This window comes from Eutrema salsugineum, unplaced genomic scaffold (genome assembly GCF_000478725.1).
Source record: "Eutrema salsugineum unplaced genomic scaffold, Eutsalg1_0 scaffold_20, whole genome shotgun sequence".
Lineage (NCBI taxonomy): Eukaryota > Viridiplantae > Streptophyta > Magnoliopsida > Brassicales > Brassicaceae > Eutrema > Eutrema salsugineum.
In genome coordinates, this window is record NW_006256828.1 from 1,896,950 (window position 1) to 1,917,452 (window position 20,503).

Here is a 20,503-nt window from a genome sequence, read left to right on the forward strand (position 1 = left end):
CAATGTAGGATCCAGAAATCCTGATCTGCTGAGGACACAGATGAGGAATGGGATAATTTCACAGAGTGGAGAGAAAGACTTCAAGAAAAAACTACAGCAAGGAGTTGCCTCCATACTTGTGGTTGATGCAGACATTCAAGTCTGGCGCAGAGTTTAAAGAGCAGCTACTGAGGTATGTTCTGAAGACCAACTATGATGTTTATCAAAACAAGTGGGATAAAAACAAGTATGCAGCAATTTGTGCAAAAAAGGGTTGTAAGTGGAGGATTTACTGCTCGGTAGAGAAAAGAATAGGATTGTGGATGGTTAAAACATATGTGGATAAGCATAACCACATGAAGAGTAGCAAAGCAAGAATGCTTAAACAGGGTACAATTGCTATGTTGTTTAAAGATGAAGCAAGACGGAGGCCAGGTATAAAGTGGACTGACATCAAGGATGAGATCATGATGAGGTACAATCTCTCTGTCTCCAAGTGGATATGCACTAAGGCTAGAAGACTAGCTCTTGATATGGTCATTGAAACACAGAAGGAACAGTTTGCTAAGCTGTGGGATTATGAGTATGAGTTACGGCGGTCTAATGATGTTTCAACCGAGATTGTGACACTCCCTCGGCCTGATGGTAAGTTGGTGTTTGACAGATTTTATATCAGTTTTGACGTGCTTAGGGATAGTTGGAAGCGTAATTGTCGACCAATTATTGGTCTTGATGGGGCTTTCATGAAATGGGAGCTCAAAGGTGAGATTCTAGCTGCTGTTGGCCGAAATGCAGATAATAGGATATTTCCGTTTGCTTGGGCAATTGTTAGGGTTGAGGATAATGAGTCATGGGCTTGGTTTGTTGGTAAACTGCAGTCAGAACTGGATTTAGGGACAGGTAGTGGGTATAGTATCATATCTGACAAACAAAAAGGCTTGGTCAATGCGATTGCGGATCTCCTGCCACAAGCGGAGCATAGGCATTGTGCTAGACACATTTTTGCCAACTGGAGAAAGGTCTATAGTATGGAAGAGTATGAAAGCTACTTCTGGGCGATTGCAAAGAGCACATCGCATGGGGATTTTGAGTTTAACAAGGAAGCTTTGGAAAAGTTTGATCTTGTGGCATGTAAAGACCTACTAAAAACGGATCAAAGACTTGGTGCAAGGCTTTTTTCAGTACACAGTCTAGATGTGATGATGTCTGCAACAATCTGTCAGAAAGTTTCAACAGAACCATCAAAGATGCTCGCAAATTGCCTTTGATTAATATGCTTGAAAAGATTAGAAGGCTTTCTATGAAGCGTGTATCTCGGAGGAAGGAAATGACAGGAAAATGTGAAAGCAGGTTTCCACCTAACATAATGGAGCTCTTTGAGGAAAATCGAGTTGAGAGCGAGACGTATTCAGTTATTCTTAGCAGTGAGAACTTGTATGAGGTTGTTCAATATGATTGCAGCTATGAGGTGAATCTTCTGTACAAGCATTGTGCTTGTAACAAGTGGAATATCACTGAAATTCCTTGCAGCCATGCTATTCATGTCATATCTGAGCTAAACCGCGACCCTGAAGAGTAAGTTATAAAATTTGATTAACTGTTTACCATTTTGTTAGATATGTGTGATGTAACTCTCTTTTTATTTGTGTTGTAGTTATGTCGATGAGTACTACTTGACAACAAAGTGGCAGGACACATATAAAGACAACACTAAGCCGGTGAATGGTGAGCGATTCTGGTTCAAGACAGGCAAAGATCCTATTCAAGTTCCTGAAAAAAGGAGAATGCCAGGCCGTCCGAGGAAGTACAACAGGATAAAAGAGCCTCATGAATCAGCATCAAATCCGACAAAGGTCACACGAGGAGGAAGAGTTATAACATGTAGCAACTGTAAGCAAACTGGTCATAACATAGGCACTTGTAAAAATGCTACTTTCATTGAAGGTCCTAAACGAAAAAGAGGAAGGCCTAGAAAGACACAGGTACGTATCAAGCTTGGTTATGTCTACTTTGACTTTTTTGTTTAATGTTCTATAGTAAATCTCTTCTGTTATGATCATGTACTAGGAGGATAATCAATGGAGCATTGAAAATGCTCCAAAAAGGAGGAAGAGTGGTCAGAGTTCTACACAGCCGCAGCCACCATCAACTTCTACACAAGAATCAGTTGATCCACATCCTTCAAGCGCACCAAGTGCATCAACTGGACGTGGCCGTGGCCGTGGACGTGGCCGTGGACGTGGCCATGGACGTGGCCGTGGTCGTGTCCGTGAGCTTCTGGTTCCTAGAGGTTATGGTTGCTACATCTCCCCTTTCACTGGTCGAGTCTTTGATGTATGGGGATCCAATGCTACGGAGGTGATGGGTCCTTATCGACAACCCTCTCCTTAGAAATTGCTTGTTGGTTTTAGCTTTTGATGTTTTTGGTTGTAGCTTGACAATGTTGTCTCGTTACTTTGGATCTTTGGGTTTAGGATTGGTCTTCCTTTTGGGGTCTTTAGTTTGATGCTTTTAGTGTATGATTATGCTACAAGTTTGATGCTTTTGGTGTCTTCAGTTGTTGTTTGCTACATTATGTAAAGAATTCGATTATGCTACAAGTTTGATCTTGTCATTGGTATTACTTTTCTTGTCATTCGATTAAGCTACAAGTACCACTCATATTGAAAAAAACAACATTACACCAAAAGAACAATGAAAACAACAACACAAATCCTTGAACAACAAAACACAAACTAAGAACATCGGATAGATCAAAGAACAATAAGAACATCAGAAAAAACTAAACCAAAGCTACATCAAAGCTACTTCTTCACCATGGTGAGTATCATTGCTGTGACAACAATGAATCCTCCCCATGAAATAACCACAAATTGGCGCAGGAGCTTTTCTCTTTCTTTTGCTGCCATTGCTTCAAATTCAAGCTTCTTCTTCTCCTCTGCAAACATTTCAGCATCAACATTTGGTGAGTTCGAAGATAAGCTTACATGGGTTTCTCGAAGAGATGTTTTAAGCGCTCGGATTTCCTCTTTCTGACGCCGTATCTGCTCTCTTGCTTCAATCAAACGAAGCTTCTGCCAACCAAACGGTTTTTCTTTGTCCGCCCACACTGAAAACCCATGTGTGTCACATTTGAAGAACACCCTTCCAGGGTTATCATCTGTCCATGACTGGGCCATTCTCGTCGGCTTTCTGCAGTGGCAAAGAGGAACGTCCAGCTGGTTATAGCTCGCGTTGAATGAGGTCGCCGATGAGGATGAATTTTCCATTTTGGCTGAAGAAATCGAGAGAGAGGAAGAGATTTCTGAGGGTTTACAGTTTTAATCGATTTGGGGAAGAAGAAGACAACTTATTTCTCAACCAGGGTTACTTAATGTCTTTTCATCGCTAATTAAACACGTGTTGTTAAGGTTTTTGACAGGGAATTAACACCGTATTAGAGTTTCCGTTTAACGGCTAAACGAAGTTAAAAATGGGGAGTCAAACTTACGGTTTTTGAATGTTCGGGTATTAAATAGGTAGCCAAAACAATGTTAGGTGTTTTTCAGATAGCGTTAATAGTCTGGGTATTTTTCTAGCAAATGTTTATAAAGTGAGGTATTTTTAAGGTTTTTTCCCTTTTCTTAATTAACTAAACACACGCCTTAATCCTCTTACTATTAGGAAACACTTTGCTTAAAATTTTCTCAAAGTTAACTTGAGAAAGAAAATTTCCTTTTGTAATAAATGATGTTCTGCATTATGTTTGGTCAAAATAAGTTATGTTCTGTATTTTTTATACAAAGAAAAATAATATGCTTATGTGCAAAACAAAATTAAGCTTTTTTGTTTCTCGTTAATCATCTTGGAAATAACCTGGACTTTGAATTTATATTTGGGCTCCGAGTGGGTCAACAGAAAGCCCATTAATTAAGCCTCATTTTTTTCCATTATTTTACTTTTTCTTCTTTTTGTTATCATTTATCAATGATTATGTTTTTCAATTTCCATTTATTGCTCTTATTTGGTCGGAAGTCCACAGATGGATTCGATACCAAGGAAGCGACCCAAATCGGAGACCAAAACCCCAAAACGGAACCCTAAATCTTCACCTTCTCCGATCAGATCATTACTCGAGCCATCGGAAAGCTTCTTCCCTTCCAAGGAAGAGTTCGCGAGACTCCTGACGGTGTTGCTTGTCGCGTGTGTTGTGGCTTTTGGCTGCAGTTTCCTCGCCAATTATCTGGGCTCAGACACTAAATCTTTCTGCGACAGTAACTTAGATTCCATCGAATCGGATTTAGGTAAGCTCGAGATTCATAAATAATTGCTTTTTTTCATGGTTGAATTTTGTAAATTCCGTGGATTAACCAGTGTGGACCGCTTTCACAACTCAATATCGTTGCTACAGATTTATGTGAACCATGTCCAATTAATGGGGAATGTTACCAAGGAGAGTTGAAATGTAATAATGGATACAGAAAGCAAGGGAATTTATGCATAGAAGATGGAGAGATCAATGAATCAACAAAGAAATTGGTAATGAATCGTACTACTACTTAGATAATCGTGTTGTTGATTATTTGTTTTAAACATTTTGCAACTTGGTTGTGTTGTTGATCAGGTTGGGCATTTCGAGAGAAAAGTTTGTGAAGCATATGCTCATAATGAATGCTATGGTACTGAAGAAATTTGGGTATGATGATTCATCTTTAACTATAGTGTTTTTTGGTAATAGTGAGCATTACATTGAGAAATTTTCATCGATCTTTTAGGTTCCAGAGAATGATGTTTGGGAAGATTTACGTAGCAACGGTTTCTTGGATAATCTAGACGAGCCTGCTTACAATTTTGTGAAAGCCAAAGCTGTAGAAGCTGTCGCAGAGCTGCTAGAGAAAAGGACTAATGCTAATGGGTTGGTATTTTCATCACTGGTTAGGAGAATAACTCTTGAAGATGTTTCATCGCTAAAGATTCTTACTTTGTCTTTTATTTATGTGAAGGAACAATGAGTTAAAGTGCCCTGAATCGCTAATGGAAAGTTACAAACCCGTGACTTGTCGCATACATCAATGGCTCTTGCAGCACATCTTCATAATCTCGTCCTCATGTGCAATGGTATTGTACTCTTAGAAAGCAAAAAAAGCCAGTCATTAAGTGGTTTATAGTTTACTTAATCGAAATGTTCAAGCTTGTTTACAGTGTTGAGATGTACAGCTTGTGGGCTGCGCAATATTGCATAGGAAAATTCAGCGGAAGCGACATTTTTCAAGTAGAGTTGAAGAACTATACGACCAGGTACACCTTTTACTCATCCATCATCTCGACTAATCGATTATGCTTTGTCTTTGTGTCTAAGTACGAAACGGGCGTTTGTTTTGAATTGATTCATTAGGTCTGTGACTTTTTGGAAGAGAACGCAGTGACATCAAATTCTGCAAACAGTAGTAGTAACTGCGAGCCTTGGGTTATCGCATCACGGTTGCGTGATCATCTCCTTTTTCCTAGAGAAAGAAGAGATCCTCTGTTATGGAGTAAGGTACCTGTTTTTTTGTCTTGATCTGTGTATGATTTCCTCTAATGTTGGATCCTGAGATGGTTCTTTATATTCCTGGTTTATTTATTAGGTTGAGGAGTTAGTACAAGAGGATTCACGTATAGATAGATATCCGAAAATTGTAAAGGGTGAACAAAAGGTTGTATGGGAATGGCAAGGTATGAAAAGTCGAAATGGTTCTTTACCCTCTTTTCACTCTTCGATTTCTGTTTACATTCATTGAAAGTTTTTTGCTCATCAATGATTCAGTTGAAGGTTCTCTTAGCTTATCCAAGTTAAAGAAACGGCGAGAGACGCAGAAAAGAGTTAGACAAATGAATCACTCAAACACAATCTTGCAAGATAATTACAACAGAAGAATTGCAGAGACAAGCTCTTAGTACATTTACAACAGAGCAATATAGAAGCTTGTTGGGGTTCTTCAGGTAATGTTATAAGATCCAAGAACTTAGGGAAACATTGTCGATTTTGTTTTTGTTTTTGTTGGTTTTTGTTCATGATGATGATTGAAGTTGTAATAGATGAAGAAGAGTAGTGACTTAGATTTTGTAGAAACAATTACGTGAGGACCTTGTTTGGATTAAGAAGATGATGTAATTCGAATTGTATTTGCATTCGGTCAAAGGATTGGTACGGATAAGGAGATGGCATGCGACTTCATACCCAAAATTCCACCTTCACATTATTGATTTTTTTTTTGTTTAAATCATATTATTGATTATTAAATCCCAAAATTACAATAAATTTTCAAACTAAATGGGTCTTGTTGAGAATTACTGAATTTTCAATCTTTTTCTCTAAAGTTTTTCACCCAAATTTACTGAAGTTTACAGTGACCTATTATCGTTTGTTTTTATCATGGGAAAAGATTGAAGTTTAGTTTTTCTACCAAGTCGAACTCTTGCTGGAAACAAAAATACTCAAATTGACATGTGTTTCAAAAAATCTGATTTTATTAATTGGAGACGTTATTTTAGCGAGTCTTTCGTCTGTCAATGTGAAAGCTTTCGTTCGTCGACAGCTTATCACTGAAAAGAGCTAAACCAGAGAGATCTATAGAGAAACAATCAAAAGAATCCCTCACTACATTGAACAGGTAAAAAAAATTCTCTCTTTCTTGATTGTTTTTTAAGCTCTCAAAGTGATTTGTTCAAGCAATATGACAATAACCCTTCTGGGTTTTTCCAATTCGATTTCGATTTCATTTGGGTTTCCTAGTGCAATGCTAAAGTTGAAATCTTCTTGTTCGTTGTATGACGATATCTTCTATACAATTAGCTACACTGAATTTTCGATTTTTGCTGTTAAAAAAATCAGTACTTTTATCATCCTTTTCTTCATAATTAGTTTCTCCAGTGAAATTTTTGAGTTAAATCATGTAAATGTTTACCATTTATGAAGCTTTTTGTGTTAGCTACTCTGTTTCGAGATCTTTACGTTAAGGATATATTATGTTACTATTTAAATACCTAAGTGATTGATCTTTTAGTTTGTGATTTTCTTCAATGTTTCAGGAGATTCTGAAGTCATGATGAGTTCTAAGAATAATTCCACCAGCGGAATTAATCCGGACAAGAACTTCACTATCCTCTAATCATTGTGATTGGTTTATGTTGTTTCTTCTATCTTCTTGGAGCATGGCAAAAGAGTGGGTTTGGTAAAGGAGACGGTATAGCAATAGAAGTTACAAAGCAAGCACAATGTACTACAGACATCATAACCGATCTCGACTTTGAGCCTCACCATAAAACGGTGGAGATACCTCAAAGAGCTAACCCGAAACCTGTCGTGTACAAACCCTGTGACGTGAAATACAAAGATTACACACCTTGTCAAGAACAAAAACGAGCAATGAGATTCCCAAGGGAAAACATGATCTACAGAGAGAGACATTGCCCACCGGAGAACGAGAAGTTACGGTGTTTAATTCCGGCTCCTAAAGGGTATATGACTCCTTTCCCTTGGCCTAAAAGCCGTGACTACGTTCACTATGCGAATGTTCCTTTCAAGACCTTGACGGTTGAGAAAGCTGGACAAAACTGGGTCAAGTTTCAAGGGAATGTGTTTAAATTCCCTGGAGGAGGAACTATGTTTCCTCAAGGTGCCGATGCTTATATCAAAGAGCTAGCTAGCGTAATCCCAATCAAAGATGGATCAGTTAGAACCGCATTGGACACTGGATGTGGAGTAAGTTGGTTCATTTACAATCTCTCTAATTCATTATGTAGAGCTTAGTCTTTCTTTGCCTTAGGTTGCAAGCTGGGGTGCGTATATGCTTAAGAAGAACGTATTGACTATGTCATTTGCGCCACGAGATAACCACGAAGCTCAAGTACAGTTTGCGCTAGAGAGAGGCGTTCCAGCAATCATCGGTGTACTCGGGTCAATTCGTCTTCCATACCCACCAAGAGCCTTTGATATGGCTCATTGCTCTCGGTGTTTGATACCGTGGACCTCAAATGGTGATACATTTGCTCCATTGATATACTCTTGAAACAGTTAAATGGCACATCGCTCACTGTATTGATTGCGTTTTTGTACAGAGGGAATGTACTTGATGGAAGTCGATAGAGTCCTGAGACCGGGTGGTTACTGGGTCTTATCCGGACCTCCAATCAACTGGAAAACGAACTACAAGACATGGAAACGGTCTAAGAAAGAACTCAATGCTGAGCAGAAGAAGATAGAGGAAATCGCAGAGTCCTTATGCTGGGAGAAGAAGTATGAGAAAGGAGACATTGCAATCTGGAGAAAGAAAACAAACGACATATCATGCGACAGGTCATCATCATCTGTCCAAACTTGCAAAGGAAAAGACAATGATGATGTCTGGTATAAGGAAATGGAAGTATGCGTGACTCCATTCCCTAAAGTATCAAACGAAGAAGAAGAAGAAGTCGCGGGAGGAAAGCTGAAGAAGTTTCCGGAGAGGCTGTTTTCAGTGCCTCCATGCATAACCAGAGGTTTGGTCGATGGTGTGAACGCTGAATCATACCAAGAAGATAACAAACTATGGAAGAAGCGAGTGAGTAACTACAAGAGAATCAATAGGCTGATAGGTAGCACGAGATACCGTAATGTGATGGATATGAATGCTGGACTTGGTGGATTTGCGGCTGCACTTGAATCGTCTAAATGTTGGGTTATGAATGTTGTTCCAACCATAGCAAACAACACTTTAAGTGTTGTATTCGAGCGAGGTCTTATCGGCATCTACCATGACTGGTAAATGCAAACAAAAAACTCAGAGTGTTTTCTTCTATGGACAAACATTCAACACCGAATCTGATATGTTTCGTTTTTAAAAATCTGCAGGTGTGAAGGCTTTTCGACTTATCCGAGAACATATGATCTCATCCACGCAAACAATGTCTTCAGCTTGTATCAACACAGGTTAGATCTGAGAACTGTCTATATCCAAAAGATTACACATTTATCTTCTTAGCACCGTCAAGAATTCACCCTTTTTCTTATTTTGAACAAGTCCGGATCAACCAAGATTAATACACTAACATTTACCTCAAAAGTTCACGTAAAGGCTAAAAAGCTACGAACTTTCTGTGAATCTTACATATAATTAGCAAAAATTTCATAATGCAGCTGCAAAATTGAAGACATTCTCCTTGAAATGGATCGGATTTTGAGACCGGAAGGAACGGTTATTTTCAGAGACGAGGTTGATGTTTTAAACGATGTAAGAAAGATTACAAACGGAATGAGATGGGACACTAAACTGATGGATCACGAGGATGGTCCACTTGTGCCGGAGAAAATCCTCGTCGCCGTTAAGCGGTATTGGGTCGCCGGGGGAGACGACGGAGGCGGAGGAAACAGTACTTCGCCGTCTAGTAACGAGTAAGAAGAATTAAAGAAACGCAGGTAACATGGATTTTGCATTTTCCCGTATTTTTTAGATATTTACTGGATTTAACCACTAAAGTTTTGAAAGGTTTAACTAAATCCCCTAGATGGCTCGATCATGGGCTATTTCACTTCTCTCTTAACCCGTAACTATTGTAAATTATTGATTATAGCCTAGAGTTTTAAGCTTATACAGTTTCGACCTTAAATTTTATCTTTTTTTTTTGTAATTGATCAGGTGATTTATAGGTGAAGACATAACATTTGGAAGTAAGAAATTTGGAAGGAATCAGTATTGTATTTTCAAGGAAACAAGGGGATCAAGTTGAGCTAATTGAATCTAGTTAAATTGTTACAAAAATAATTAGTTGATGTATATGCATTGAATCCAGTATAATAGTCAGGCTCGAGGATAATGTATGTAATTGTGTACAACTACTAAATTATTAATAATACTACTAATACGATGTTGAACTTTCTAATTTTAGAAGAATGATAAAAAATCCTTCGACGTATAACCAAATTATTTTTTTCGTTACCATTTTGTACAAAACGGAGTAGTTTGGTTAATGGTTATATACTTCTATTTAGAAGGGTATTTAAAATCCAGATTAATAAGAGCCAAAATTGTTTGCATTGTTTTTGTTTTTGTCTTTTTTCTTGGAGTAACTCTTATGAATAGTGTATGATTATTGATTCGGTCCAAGATTCTTTTTGGTTATGGTCCACGTTAGAGTAATAGCTTATTCAGGACATAAAGATTAAGACATATAAGATTCAAGTATTATTTAAAGATATTGGTCAAAAAAAGGTATTATTTAAAGATCTGTTTATTATAATAGAAGTCCCCTATTTGTTAGAAAACAAAATATCGTTACTAATATGTCGGTGAATAGGTTATGTAAGAGTACTTTGATTGATACCGAAGACTTTCCGTGTGAAAAGAATCATGTTATAACGGTACTTGTATATTTGGAAAATTTCAAATTGTAGTAATATACTGTATTAAATACCGATTATGTTGTCACTTGACAGTACACTTCTACAATATTAAAAAAAAAAAAAGTGAATCAAGAAATACAATAAACTCGAAAAAAAAAGAGTGAAATAGTTACTTTCCATCTTCGGTAAATTTCAGGACCCAAGAAGCTAGTGGCACGTGCCTAATGATAGACATGTCATGTGATGTGACATTGTGACCTATTCTCTTTCTCCAATAAACAAAACAATTAGCAAAAGTAAGCAAGCAAAAACGCAATATTTTTTTAAAAAACAAAAAACAAAAAAATAAACAAGAGTGACAGAAACCAAATCGTCCTGACAATTTTTTTATCTCATGGATCAATAGAAATCAATCAAATTAATAGAATTTTCTACATAGTTAGGCAGAAAACAGAACAGAGCTAAAAATATAATGTAATCGTTTGTGTTAGTTTCTACTAAATAAAATTATAAAATCCTAAATTTGATCCCAACTAAAACTGGTTTTTCAGGATAACTCGAATAACTCATATGTTTTTTTGTACTTATATATATTAATTCACATCAAACAAAAAACTGAAACCCAAATTTTGAACTTTGTTATAGAACCGAGGAAAAAAGCAACTCAAGCAAAATCTTATAGAGCAGAAAAACTTATCTTTCCTACATAATTCACATGACTTATTTTGTTTACCTCTATTTTTTCAACTCTGCAGCTTTTGAAGCCAACTTTCAGATCTTTCTCTCTCTCCTCTCTCTAGCAAGTTCATTTTTCCCTTTAATTTTTCAAATTTATTATTTTCTTTTAATGTGCGGGGAAATTTATATTCTACTGCCTCCTCAACTGCTTACAAAGCACAAATCCATACCCAAATCAAATCCTACCACCATTGTTCTTACCTCAATCCAAGAAACAAGACAGAAAATCCCTCTCAACTTAAGCATTTATCTTTCAGTTTCTGTTTCTCATATTTGTGGGAAATAAATTGTTCAATTTTTTTATGTGAGATCAAGCTAAAGAAAGAGAGAAAATGGGTTGCTTACATTCCAAAACTGCTAATCTACCTTCTTCTGATGATCCATCAGTTCCAAACAAACCAGAATCAGGTAATCATCCCTAAGAACTCACATTTTCTTCGCTCGCTACTAAATCTGCAGATTTGGTTCGTGTTTATGCTTACTTCCGTCTGTTCTATTTATGGGGTTTGCTTCAAAATTTGTGTGTGTTAGGGGTTTTTAAGGCTTGAAAGTAGACACAAAGTTGGAAAGTTTCTACCTTTTTGGATTTAAATTCATGTTAAGGTTAATTAATTGCCTTTTTCGGCTATGTGTTGTGTTAACAGTAAATGGGGACCAAGTGGATCAGGAGAACCAAAATTTCAGAGAATTTGAGCTAAATGAGCTGAGGAAAGCTACCAATGGGTTTAGCCCTATCTGCATTGTCTCTGAAGGTGGAGAGAAAGCTCCCAATGTGGTTTACAGAGGGAAGCTCGAAGGCAATCACCTCGTAGCCATCAAGCGATTCTCTAGGCAGTCTTGGCCTGATGCTCACCAATTTGTGGTAAGAAATCTGAAAAAAGGTCGATGCTGAATTTTTTGTTTGGTAACTTGTTCATCGATTCATTAACCCTTAATCTAGAATTTTATAGACTAATTCTTGAGGCAAAGCTCATCAATAATTAGTGAAAGTAATGGTTATTAGTTACAGAAAGGGATAAAGACATCATTTTTTTATAAGAGAATATGATTACCTGTGTCTTTGTTGAAGTCTGAGAAAAGTTGAACACTTTGGTTGTAAAGCTGCTTTTATATACTCGGATCCGACTTTTCTATACTCTTTTGTTGGACACTCTATATCCTAGTATCCGACTTTGCTCTACTGACAGGAATTATATTGGAGTACTCTTTTGTTTCTTACTTCTCTTTTTTCTTAGTGAATTTAGCATAGAATTGTTGCAGGTAGCTTACTTTAGCTAAATTGGGAATACTGTTCTTGTGTTGACCTTGATTTTCTTGTGAAATCAGGTGGAAGCAACTGGTGTTGGGAAGCTTAGAAACAAGAGATTAGTCAGTTTGATTGGTTGTTGCGCTGAAGGAGACGAGAGATTGTTGGTAGCAGAGTATATGCCTAATGATACTCTCTCAAAGCATCTCTTTCACTGTAATAGTCTTAACTTTCTTTTTGGTTATAATCTCCCTTTATAATTTTCTTTAGATGCTTTACTCTCTTCTTTCTGTGCTTGTTTGCAGGGGAAAAGCAGCCACTTCCATGGGAAATGCGTGTTCGAATAGCAGACTATATTGCACAGGCACTTGATTACTGCAACAATGAAAACCGAAAGATCTACCATGACCTCAATGCATACAGAATCCTTTTCGACGATGAAGGTGATCCTCGTCTATCGACGTTTGGTCTTATGAAGAACAGTAGAGATGGAAAAAGCTATAGTACCAACTTAGCTTATACGCCTCCTGAGTTTTTACGGACAGGTAACATTTTGATCTTTGTGTATACTACTCCAAGATAAACCAATTCTTTATTTGAAGAGTAAAAAGGTTTCTGCTTTTTTTGCAGGCAGAGTCATTCCTGAAAGTGTGATCTTCAGTTATGGAACTATTCTTTTAGATCTTTTAAGCGGCAAACACATTCCACCTACCCATGTATGTGCCTCCAATCATAGCTTCCTTACTCTTATACGCAGTTTTTTTTGTCAATTTAATGAGCACTTTCCCTATGGTTATCTTATCTGAATTAGTTGATGATGTTCATATTCAGGCTCTCGATATTATAAGGGGGAAGAACGCGTTGCTATTGATGGATTCATCTCTCGAAGGGCAATATGCGAGTGATGATGCGACTAAATTAGTTGAGCTTGCTTCAAAATGCCTTCAATCGGAGGCAAAGGATCGACCTGACACAACTTTTCTTCTCTCTGCAGTGGCACCACTACAAAAGAAAGATGAGGTATTAAAGAATTTATCCTGAAATTGACAATATCTTGAATCTCATATCCAAATTGTTTATGTTGGTTTCACTTTTGTTGCTTAGGTTGCATCTCATGTCTTGATGGGCTTGCCAAAGAACACAGTAATATTACCAACTATGCTTTCTCCTCTTGGAAAGGCCTGTTCAAAGATGGACCTGGCGACAGTACACGACATTTTGCTTAAAACTGGTTACAGAGACGAGGAAGGTGCAGAGAATGAGCTTTCATTTCAAGAATGGACACAGCAAGTGCAGGAAATGCTCAACACGAAAAAGTTCGGGGACATTGCTTTCCGAGACAAGGATTTCAAGAACTCAATTGAATACTACTCAAAGGTGAGAAAAAAAAAAGCAACAAATTCATAATTCTTCGTGGTCAACAAGAATCTCAACTTTTGTATTTGTTGTTTCTAGTTGGTGGGGATGATGCCGGTTCCTTCTGCAACAGTTTTTGCTAGACGGGCTTTCTCCTACTTAATGACAGACCAACAGGAACTTGCACTGAGAGATGCAATGCAGGCTCAGGTGTGCATACCGGAATGGCCCACAGCTTTTTATTTACAGGCTTTAGCACTCTCGAAGCTCGGAATGGAGACTGATGCTCAAGATATGCTTAACGATGGCGCAGCATATGATGCCAAGCGGCAGAATAGCTGGCGCTGCTAAGCTAACAAGTCCCAAATATTTATGGGTTTTTGCAAACAGTAACTGAAAGGTGTGTCTGCATGTAAGAGAGATGGAAGGTGTTGTTTACATTTGTTAAATGAGAGCTTTTTGCATGAAACTTTGAGGAAAGTTCAAACCATTTGAGGAAAAGAGAGAACAAGACTGCAGATAACTAATTTGATTCCTTCTTCCTTGTGATGATGATACAAAAATATTGAAACTTTATCAGAAGATCCGATATGCTATTACAGTTATAAACAACTTTACTGGGAAAATAATGTTGCTCTTTAGTTTGGGATAACATATAACGTATCATGCTTGAGAAGCAACTAAAGGTGGAACTTTGATTCCAACCATAACACCAGATCCTCCTTTGTAGCCACAAAAATTCCCGCCCTATCGCTCTGTCTGAAAGGTGCAGCAAGTTGTTGCAAATGGGAGGCAAAAGAGTTTGCTAGTCCCTGTGAGAATCTGTGAGTTCCTGTCCCAGTTTGCGCCAAGAATAGCTCGGGAAGATCCTCTTGGCGTCTAACAATGTTGGCAAGTGTTCTCATCCACTCTTCAAGAGCGGTCTCAGCTGCACCAACAGATAATGACCTCACGTCTAGGCTCCATTCTTTTACGGTCTTGTTGTGTAATCCCGGGTATAGACCAAAAAGTGTTCCTAAATAAAGAAGCTCATGAGCTCTCTCGTGCCGCTTCTTGCCTCTGCATATGTCTATCAAGCAGTTGCAGAAGGGCCTTCTTGCCTCTACTTGGGTTTCGTTGATCACTATCTTGAACTCTTCCTTTACAGTCTCGAATTCGGTTTTCTCGTCTACAAGCAGCTTCACAAATGTCACCAGCTTCTGATTAGCTCGCTCCAAACAAGCCATTACCTTTTCAGCATCTTCACTACTCTCACACAAGGCCATAACAGAAAGAAGACATCCACAAAGCCTATCATCAGGCTTAACTCCCCTTTGAATCGAGAGATCAAACACATTAACCAAATCATCTATCCTTTTTGCTTTCCCTAAGCATTGAACCAAACAAGTGCATCCCATCACATTAACCTGAACTCCAGCTTCTAGCATCTCTTCAAACAATTTCATCGCTTTCTCGGCTTTTCCACCACTCCCATATATATTCAGCATCGCCGTGTAACTAAAACTATCGGGTTTACATTGCCCAGACACCTTCATATCATCAAACAGCCTCTCTGCTTCTTCCTCCAATCCAATATCAGCACACATATTCAACAATGTGTTGTACAAAATGAAATCCATCGGCCACTTCTTAGCCTTCATTTCCTCCCACAACTGAAGCGCATCTTTTGCCCACCTCGCTTTCCCGTAAATCTTCACAAGAGCCGTCAAAGTTTTCTCGTTCGGAGTCAAACCCGCCTCGAGCATCTCATTAAACAAACTCCTCGCCAAACCAGGTTTCCCTGCTCTTCCCATAGCCTCCAACAAAGTGTTATACACAACCACATTAGGCTTCACATCCATAGATTTCATCTCTTGCAAAACATACCTGATCCCATCATAATCACCTGCTTCCCCGAACATCTTACCCAACACAGAGAACGCTATAGCATCAGGTTTCCAACCTGTAGCCACCGCTCTTTCGTACAAACTAAGAACCTCCTCAACTCTTCCTGACTTGGAATAAACATCTAGAATCGCAGAGTAAGTGACCTCGTCAGGCATCAAACCGGTTTTATACATTCTCTCAAACCACTCTATAGCTTTGTCGTAAAGATTGCACCTTTTGGCACAAGTGATGATAGTCGAATAAGTAATGTTATCAAGCACAACACCATCCTTCACCATTTCAAGTGCCATCTCCTCTATAAGCTGAAACTGCCTCCCAAATCTCAGAGATTTCATTGCAACATTGTAAAAAATCGTTTCCATGGGAAACAAATTCTTGGTTTTGACCCAATCAAAGAACATATGAGTCTTTTGCCATTGTCTCAAGCTGTTTAACACTAACAACGCGTTATCTCTATTTGGTGGGTGAGGAATTTCATCGAGAATAGCTAAAAACTCAGACTTTTCAGTGAAATTAGAACTATTGAGCCTCTGAGCAAAAGCCCTAAGATCCTTGATTTGAGGGTTGTAAGAGTAAGCGGAGCGTTTTTGTCTCTGAAGTGAAAGAACTGACCTTTTGGGTCTTGTGGGATTTACCCAGACAGATTTCGGTTTAGACAAGACTTGGGTTTGATCTTGTCTTAGTGTTGTCGCCGAGAGAGGCTTGAGTTGCTCAGAGAGAGATGGGGTTTTGGTGACTGGCTCTTCTTCTAGGGTTTTAGGCTGTTTCAAGGAATTGCAAGAAATGTTGAGCTTTCTGGCACGAGATTGTCTTAAAGAAGAAGGCTTTAAGAATAGACTGTGTTTCTTTGTGTCTGAACTTTGAGGATTGAAACAGACATCAATGGCCGTGGAGAGAACAGTCGCCATGAGAAACGCCGAGGAAGAGGTTTTAGCGTGAAGATGGCTTTGTATCTCTGAAACATGAAAGAGATTTATCAGAAAATCTTATCTTGATTTCGAAATGACGGCTAAACAGTAATATGATCATATGGGCTTTTATGGGCCGATAGAAGATTGGCCTATATATCTGCTTATGGCTAGTTATAGACCAGACCTGCTTAGGTTTTAGAACGGTCCATATTGTATGTTTTTTTGGAAGAAAGTGATGTCCATATCGTATGTTGTGTTGTAGTTCTTTGTCACAGTTTTTTTTTAATAGTGAAACAATTTTCTTTTTTTTCTACTGTCAACTATGAGCAACTTTTTTTCATCTGTTGGATTTTGGTACAAAAAAAGTCCGTTGTTATTTTGGTAAATATTCAGATTTTTTCTTTCTTTTTAACAGTATTTTTTCACTTTGTTGGGACTTGAGCATTTGAAAACCTATAGTTCGCATTGCAATTTAAAACTAATAAAAGTGAGTCATTTGCAAAGTCAACATTTGACCGATCAACCGGCAGTATTCCAACCAAAGAAGAGATATTCAAATACACTTATTCAAAAAGCGTTTTGGATCTTGTTCTTAGATTTCCCAACACATACAGTGGAGGTTGTTATATTCATGTGAATATGCAAATCATACCTAATATAACAAGTAGTAAGTATGTATAGACTTAAACAAAAAAAGTATACATTTAAGTAATGGGGATTAGATTTGACTTTGACATTCTTTTATTGATAAATACACTTACTTTAGCTAAAATATATGTAAACTGCAATTTTGGTTATTTTGTTTCTTAGACGATTATAGTAGAGAAAATAGTCTAGGTGATTTAGATCTTAGCTTGATTCTGCTATCTCAACTCTCAAATTTTTAGCTCCGGTATACAAATGTTGTTCTAGCTTTAGTGTTGTGTCTTCTTTATTATGTTCAAATTCCATGACCATAATTTTACACAAATTGACATTTTGAACAAATAGAAAACAAATCCTGCCAATATACATCAAATAAAGTAAAATCGTACTGTTGGTAAAAAAAAAGCACTAGTAGTTGATTTTCACATGATATAATTTTTCTTTGTCATAGAGATTGCAGCTATAAAAAGTAGTCTAATTGTCAGCTGAATCTCAATAAACCTAATGGGGGCAACCAAAAACCAAAAGATGAAAGAAACGAAGGAAAATAAAGTAGAGAAAGAAAAGAAGGTAGCCGAAAGCAAAAAGAAGAAAAAGGTGAAGAGACAAAGTGTGATTAAGCGATAAGATGATTGTCTCTTATTCCAAGTTCTCATAACTTCTTTGCCACCAATTTCACCCTCTCCCTCTTTTAACTTTCCAATTTATGAATTTAATTAACTTCAAAATCTAACACAATTTTTAACGTTCAAAACTCTTAGCTAGAATTAGAAGTATAGGATAGCTACTTGTTGGGTTGGTGACTTTGATCGATGAGATGCGTTTGATGTTTCTTTTTCTGTCATCATAAAACAAATTCATTAATCAATTGGTTATAATTTGTTACTTATCTAACTATGATTAACAATTTTCCATTATCCTTAAACCCAAACTAAATATAATATAACAATATGTAGGTGTTAAAATACATTTCTCCTAAGAAATCTTTAAAATATTAAAACTTTTTGTTATTACAAATGATGACCGAGTTCATATAGATAGATTATATCACATCATACATGATCACGATACAATTAACAAGTTTGGACCTCCGAGAAAATCTTGTATTGAGCATAATAATCATTGATAAAATTATACTCCTAAAGTAGACATGCAGAAACATTAATTCATTGGCTAAACGCCTAAAGTAGACAAAAACGCAAAAACATGCATTTTTACTTTCAGAATAATTTTAGGTATCCGTGTAAGAGTGGTCATTAATAGATCCGTTATTCGTATAGACAAACCTTTTTGAGCATTTTTTTCCTACTAAATGATGCATTAATTTGTGCTTTAAAGGATTTTTTATTTTTTTTATCTTCTCCGTTGTTTTCCCTTGAACGTTACCCGTTAATAAAGTAGTGTGGGAATATTCCTACTCTACTAAAGTGATAAGGTATTTCTGTTAGACCTCTGTTACCGTCAACTGAGTCATTCTTTTAAACTTTTTTTTCACTAGATTGCTCAATTCCGAACAGAAACAAACCAAAAATGGCTTAAAATATCAATACAGAATAATGTTTTTTTGTTGTATTGTTCAAAAGATTGATATTGCTCTTTTATTTTGTTTGGTCTGCGAAGGCACTGTGAGTTCAATGCTCGAGCAAAACACTGACATTAAATAGTTAATTGACCTATAGCCACTGGTTGAATATAAAAGTCAATATCTCAACTGGTAAAAATTTCAAGCAAAGCCTAAAATTGTTGGTTCTAATGGTTTTTTCGACAAAACTAATATTACATATTATGGTTTCAAACTCGTAGAGATTACAGGTTTCGATCTAAAACTTTATGGTAATAAAAAATATATATAATCACTGGTTGATATTAACTTCAGACTACAGTGTCATAATTGACCATGACAATAACGTATATAGACATCCATTTACCGAATGGTATGAAACAATAAATTGATTGGTACTACACTCCTACTAAATGGAACATCACGTAATGCAACTTTATATATACACGTTTTCGTCTACTTTTTTTTGGTATATAGAACTAGAATGTTGTAATAGATTAACTGCCTTAATATATAGATTTGGATTTAAAATTTCTACAAAAATTAGATAATATAGACAAAAATATTGTAAAAAATTTCTTCCACATTATGTATATAAGCAATCATTACACGCTTAACTTAACGGTTTTACTCAATCGTTAGACAATCTTTTAATCTCATACCGAATTTCTTATAAAAGTTTGAAATTAGTTACAAACTTAGAATCATCTAATGATCGCACTAAGATTAAAAATAATTAAAAATACCTAAAGAGCACCTTAGGCCTCCTTCCTTATATAGCACACAAAACATAATGCACCTTCCCACTTTTCTCTTCAGTTTTTGGTGTCTTTCACAAACTACACGAAATGACCTTTTATTTTATGATGTCATTCTTGCATGATTAAGACACTTTCCAGTTCATCACTGGCTAGAATCATAGCCTGATTCTTAAATCTTCACTTATATATTTCACAAGTTTCTTTTATTTTTCTCCTTACGACATCTAATCATAAAGATTTCACGTTAATCCATTGTAGGTTTAGATGTAACCTTGGATCCATTTTAGTTTTTTCTTGTTCCAGTTCTGTACAACTTCAATTCAAATCCTCTTTTGTAAAGTTCTTGTTTGAACAAATTCCACCAATGTCGGAGATGAAACTTTATATCTCAATAGTTTTTATTTTATTAAAGAACTTTATATCTTAATAGTTGTATGACAACTTCTGAATTTTTTGTTTCCAATAAATATTTAAAGTGACTCTTTGGTACTTCTTAAAGACATATATACGAATAAATTAATTAGAAATTAATATGTTTTTGGTCCGATTAGAGCAGCCGCGGGTCCTCTTGCTTGTTCCGACTCAACCATAGTTTTCATTATCACTTTCTTCGTCTTTTTTTTCGTATGACATAAAAGTGATTAGTTACACTAAAAAGTTATTTTTTCCTACGCATGGTGACGTGGAGAAATATTTAAAACTCGATATTACAGTAATGTATGACTCGGAAACTTTTAACTTAGTTTAAAATAAAAGTTGTACACATTATGATATCTATAGCATTTGTTGTTTTAATACATAAGAAATTGATTGATTTGATACGAAAGAAAAAAACGAAATTGACATACTAGATCACGTATTAATTGTAGTGCTTTCAGTTAAAATGGTATAAGCCTACTTAATAGAAAAAATGATAAATCAAGCAGATAACCAAAACGAAAGACATAAGCCAATACGAATGAGTTGATAGTTGCTTGTGCCTAAGTGTGAACAAGTCCATAACTTTTTGAGTCCAGCTGCATTTATTTTGGAATATTTTCTTATACTTCAGAGTTCAGACAAGTTATGTCTTAATCACTT

General features: G+C 36.6%; 5 protein-coding genes across 5 annotated transcripts; 3 read left to right on the plus strand and 2 right to left on the minus strand.

The window, feature by feature from the left end:
• Positions 1 to 2,783: 2,783 nt before the first annotated feature.
• Positions 2,784 to 3,248, minus strand: LOC112086439. Its single transcript, XM_024155364.1, has one exon. The coding sequence runs from the start codon at positions 3,246 to 3,248 to the stop codon at positions 2,784 to 2,786; it is 465 nt and encodes a 154-aa protein (XP_024011132.1).
• Positions 3,249 to 3,980: 732 nt separating this feature from the next.
• LOC18016128 lies at positions 3,981 to 6,170 on the plus strand. Its single transcript, XM_024155233.1, has 9 exons — positions 3,981 to 4,262; positions 4,370 to 4,497; positions 4,583 to 4,654; positions 4,734 to 4,873; positions 4,962 to 5,076; positions 5,176 to 5,256; positions 5,354 to 5,497; positions 5,586 to 5,673; positions 5,765 to 6,170. Exons 1-9 carry the CDS (start codon positions 4,001 to 4,003, stop codon positions 5,893 to 5,895), a joined length of 1,161 nt encoding a protein of 386 aa, XP_024011001.1. The 5' UTR covers positions 3,981 to 4,000; the 3' UTR covers positions 5,896 to 6,170.
• A 312-nt stretch (positions 6,171 to 6,482) lies between these two features.
• On the plus strand, positions 6,483 to 9,899 carry LOC18016129 (probable methyltransferase PMT14). Its single transcript, XM_006398288.2, has 7 exons — positions 6,483 to 6,611; positions 7,030 to 7,702; positions 7,767 to 7,977; positions 8,059 to 8,740; positions 8,831 to 8,908; positions 9,116 to 9,394; positions 9,615 to 9,899. The coding sequence occupies exons 2-6, from the start codon at positions 7,367 to 7,369 to the stop codon at positions 9,372 to 9,374; spliced, it is 1,566 nt and encodes a 521-aa protein (XP_006398351.1). The 5' UTR covers positions 6,483 to 6,611; positions 7,030 to 7,366; the 3' UTR covers positions 9,375 to 9,394; positions 9,615 to 9,899.
• Positions 9,900 to 11,388: 1,489 nt separating this feature from the next.
• LOC18016130 (probable serine/threonine-protein kinase At4g35230) lies at positions 11,389 to 14,009 on the plus strand. The gene is made up of 8 exons (XM_006398290.2): positions 11,389 to 11,464; positions 11,701 to 11,918; positions 12,383 to 12,518; positions 12,608 to 12,847; positions 12,933 to 13,018; positions 13,134 to 13,322; positions 13,407 to 13,679; positions 13,758 to 14,009. The coding sequence occupies exons 1-8, from the start codon at positions 11,389 to 11,391 to the stop codon at positions 14,007 to 14,009; spliced, it is 1,470 nt and encodes a 489-aa protein (XP_006398353.1).
• Positions 14,010 to 14,168: 159 nt separating this feature from the next.
• Positions 14,169 to 16,496, minus strand: LOC18016132 (pentatricopeptide repeat-containing protein At5g46580, chloroplastic). The gene has a single exon (XM_024155170.1). It carries the CDS (start codon positions 16,451 to 16,453, stop codon positions 14,339 to 14,341), a length of 2,115 nt encoding a protein of 704 aa, XP_024010938.1. The 5' UTR covers positions 16,454 to 16,496; the 3' UTR covers positions 14,169 to 14,338.
• Positions 16,497 to 20,503: the final 4,007 nt, after the last annotated feature.

Excerpts from the sequence above, each read along its gene's own strand:
- LOC18016128 (XM_024155233.1), top strand. The coding sequence starts at position 4,001 with ATGGATTCGATACCAAGGAAGCGACCCAAATCGGAGACCAAAACCCCA. Across the intron at positions 4,874-4,961 it reads AAAAGGACTAATGCTAATGG|GAACAATGAGTTAAAGTGCC; the intron begins GTTGGTATTTTC and ends ATTTATGTGAAG. Across the intron at positions 5,257-5,353 it reads TTGAAGAACTATACGACCAG|GTCTGTGACTTTTTGGAAGA; the intron begins GTACACCTTTTA and ends TTGATTCATTAG.
- LOC18016129 (XM_006398288.2), top strand. The coding sequence starts at position 7,367 with ATGAGATTCCCAAGGGAAAACATGATCTACAGAGAGAGACATTGCCCA. Across the intron at positions 7,978-8,058 it reads GATACCGTGGACCTCAAATG|AGGGAATGTACTTGATGGAA; the intron begins GTGATACATTTG and ends GTTTTTGTACAG. Across the intron at positions 8,909-9,115 it reads TTCAGCTTGTATCAACACAG|CTGCAAAATTGAAGACATTC; the intron begins GTTAGATCTGAG and ends TTCATAATGCAG.
- LOC18016132 (XM_024155170.1), bottom strand. The coding sequence starts at position 16,453 with ATGGCGACTGTTCTCTCCACGGCCATTGATGTCTGTTTCAATCCTCAA.
- LOC18016130 (XM_006398290.2), top strand. The coding sequence starts at position 11,389 with ATGGGTTGCTTACATTCCAAAACTGCTAATCTACCTTCTTCTGATGAT. Across the intron at positions 13,323-13,406 it reads CACTACAAAAGAAAGATGAG|GTTGCATCTCATGTCTTGAT; the intron begins GTATTAAAGAAT and ends TTTGTTGCTTAG. Across the intron at positions 13,680-13,757 it reads CAATTGAATACTACTCAAAG|TTGGTGGGGATGATGCCGGT; the intron begins GTGAGAAAAAAA and ends TGTTGTTTCTAG.
- LOC112086439 (XM_024155364.1), bottom strand. The coding sequence starts at position 3,248 with ATGGAAAATTCATCCTCATCGGCGACCTCATTCAACGCGAGCTATAAC.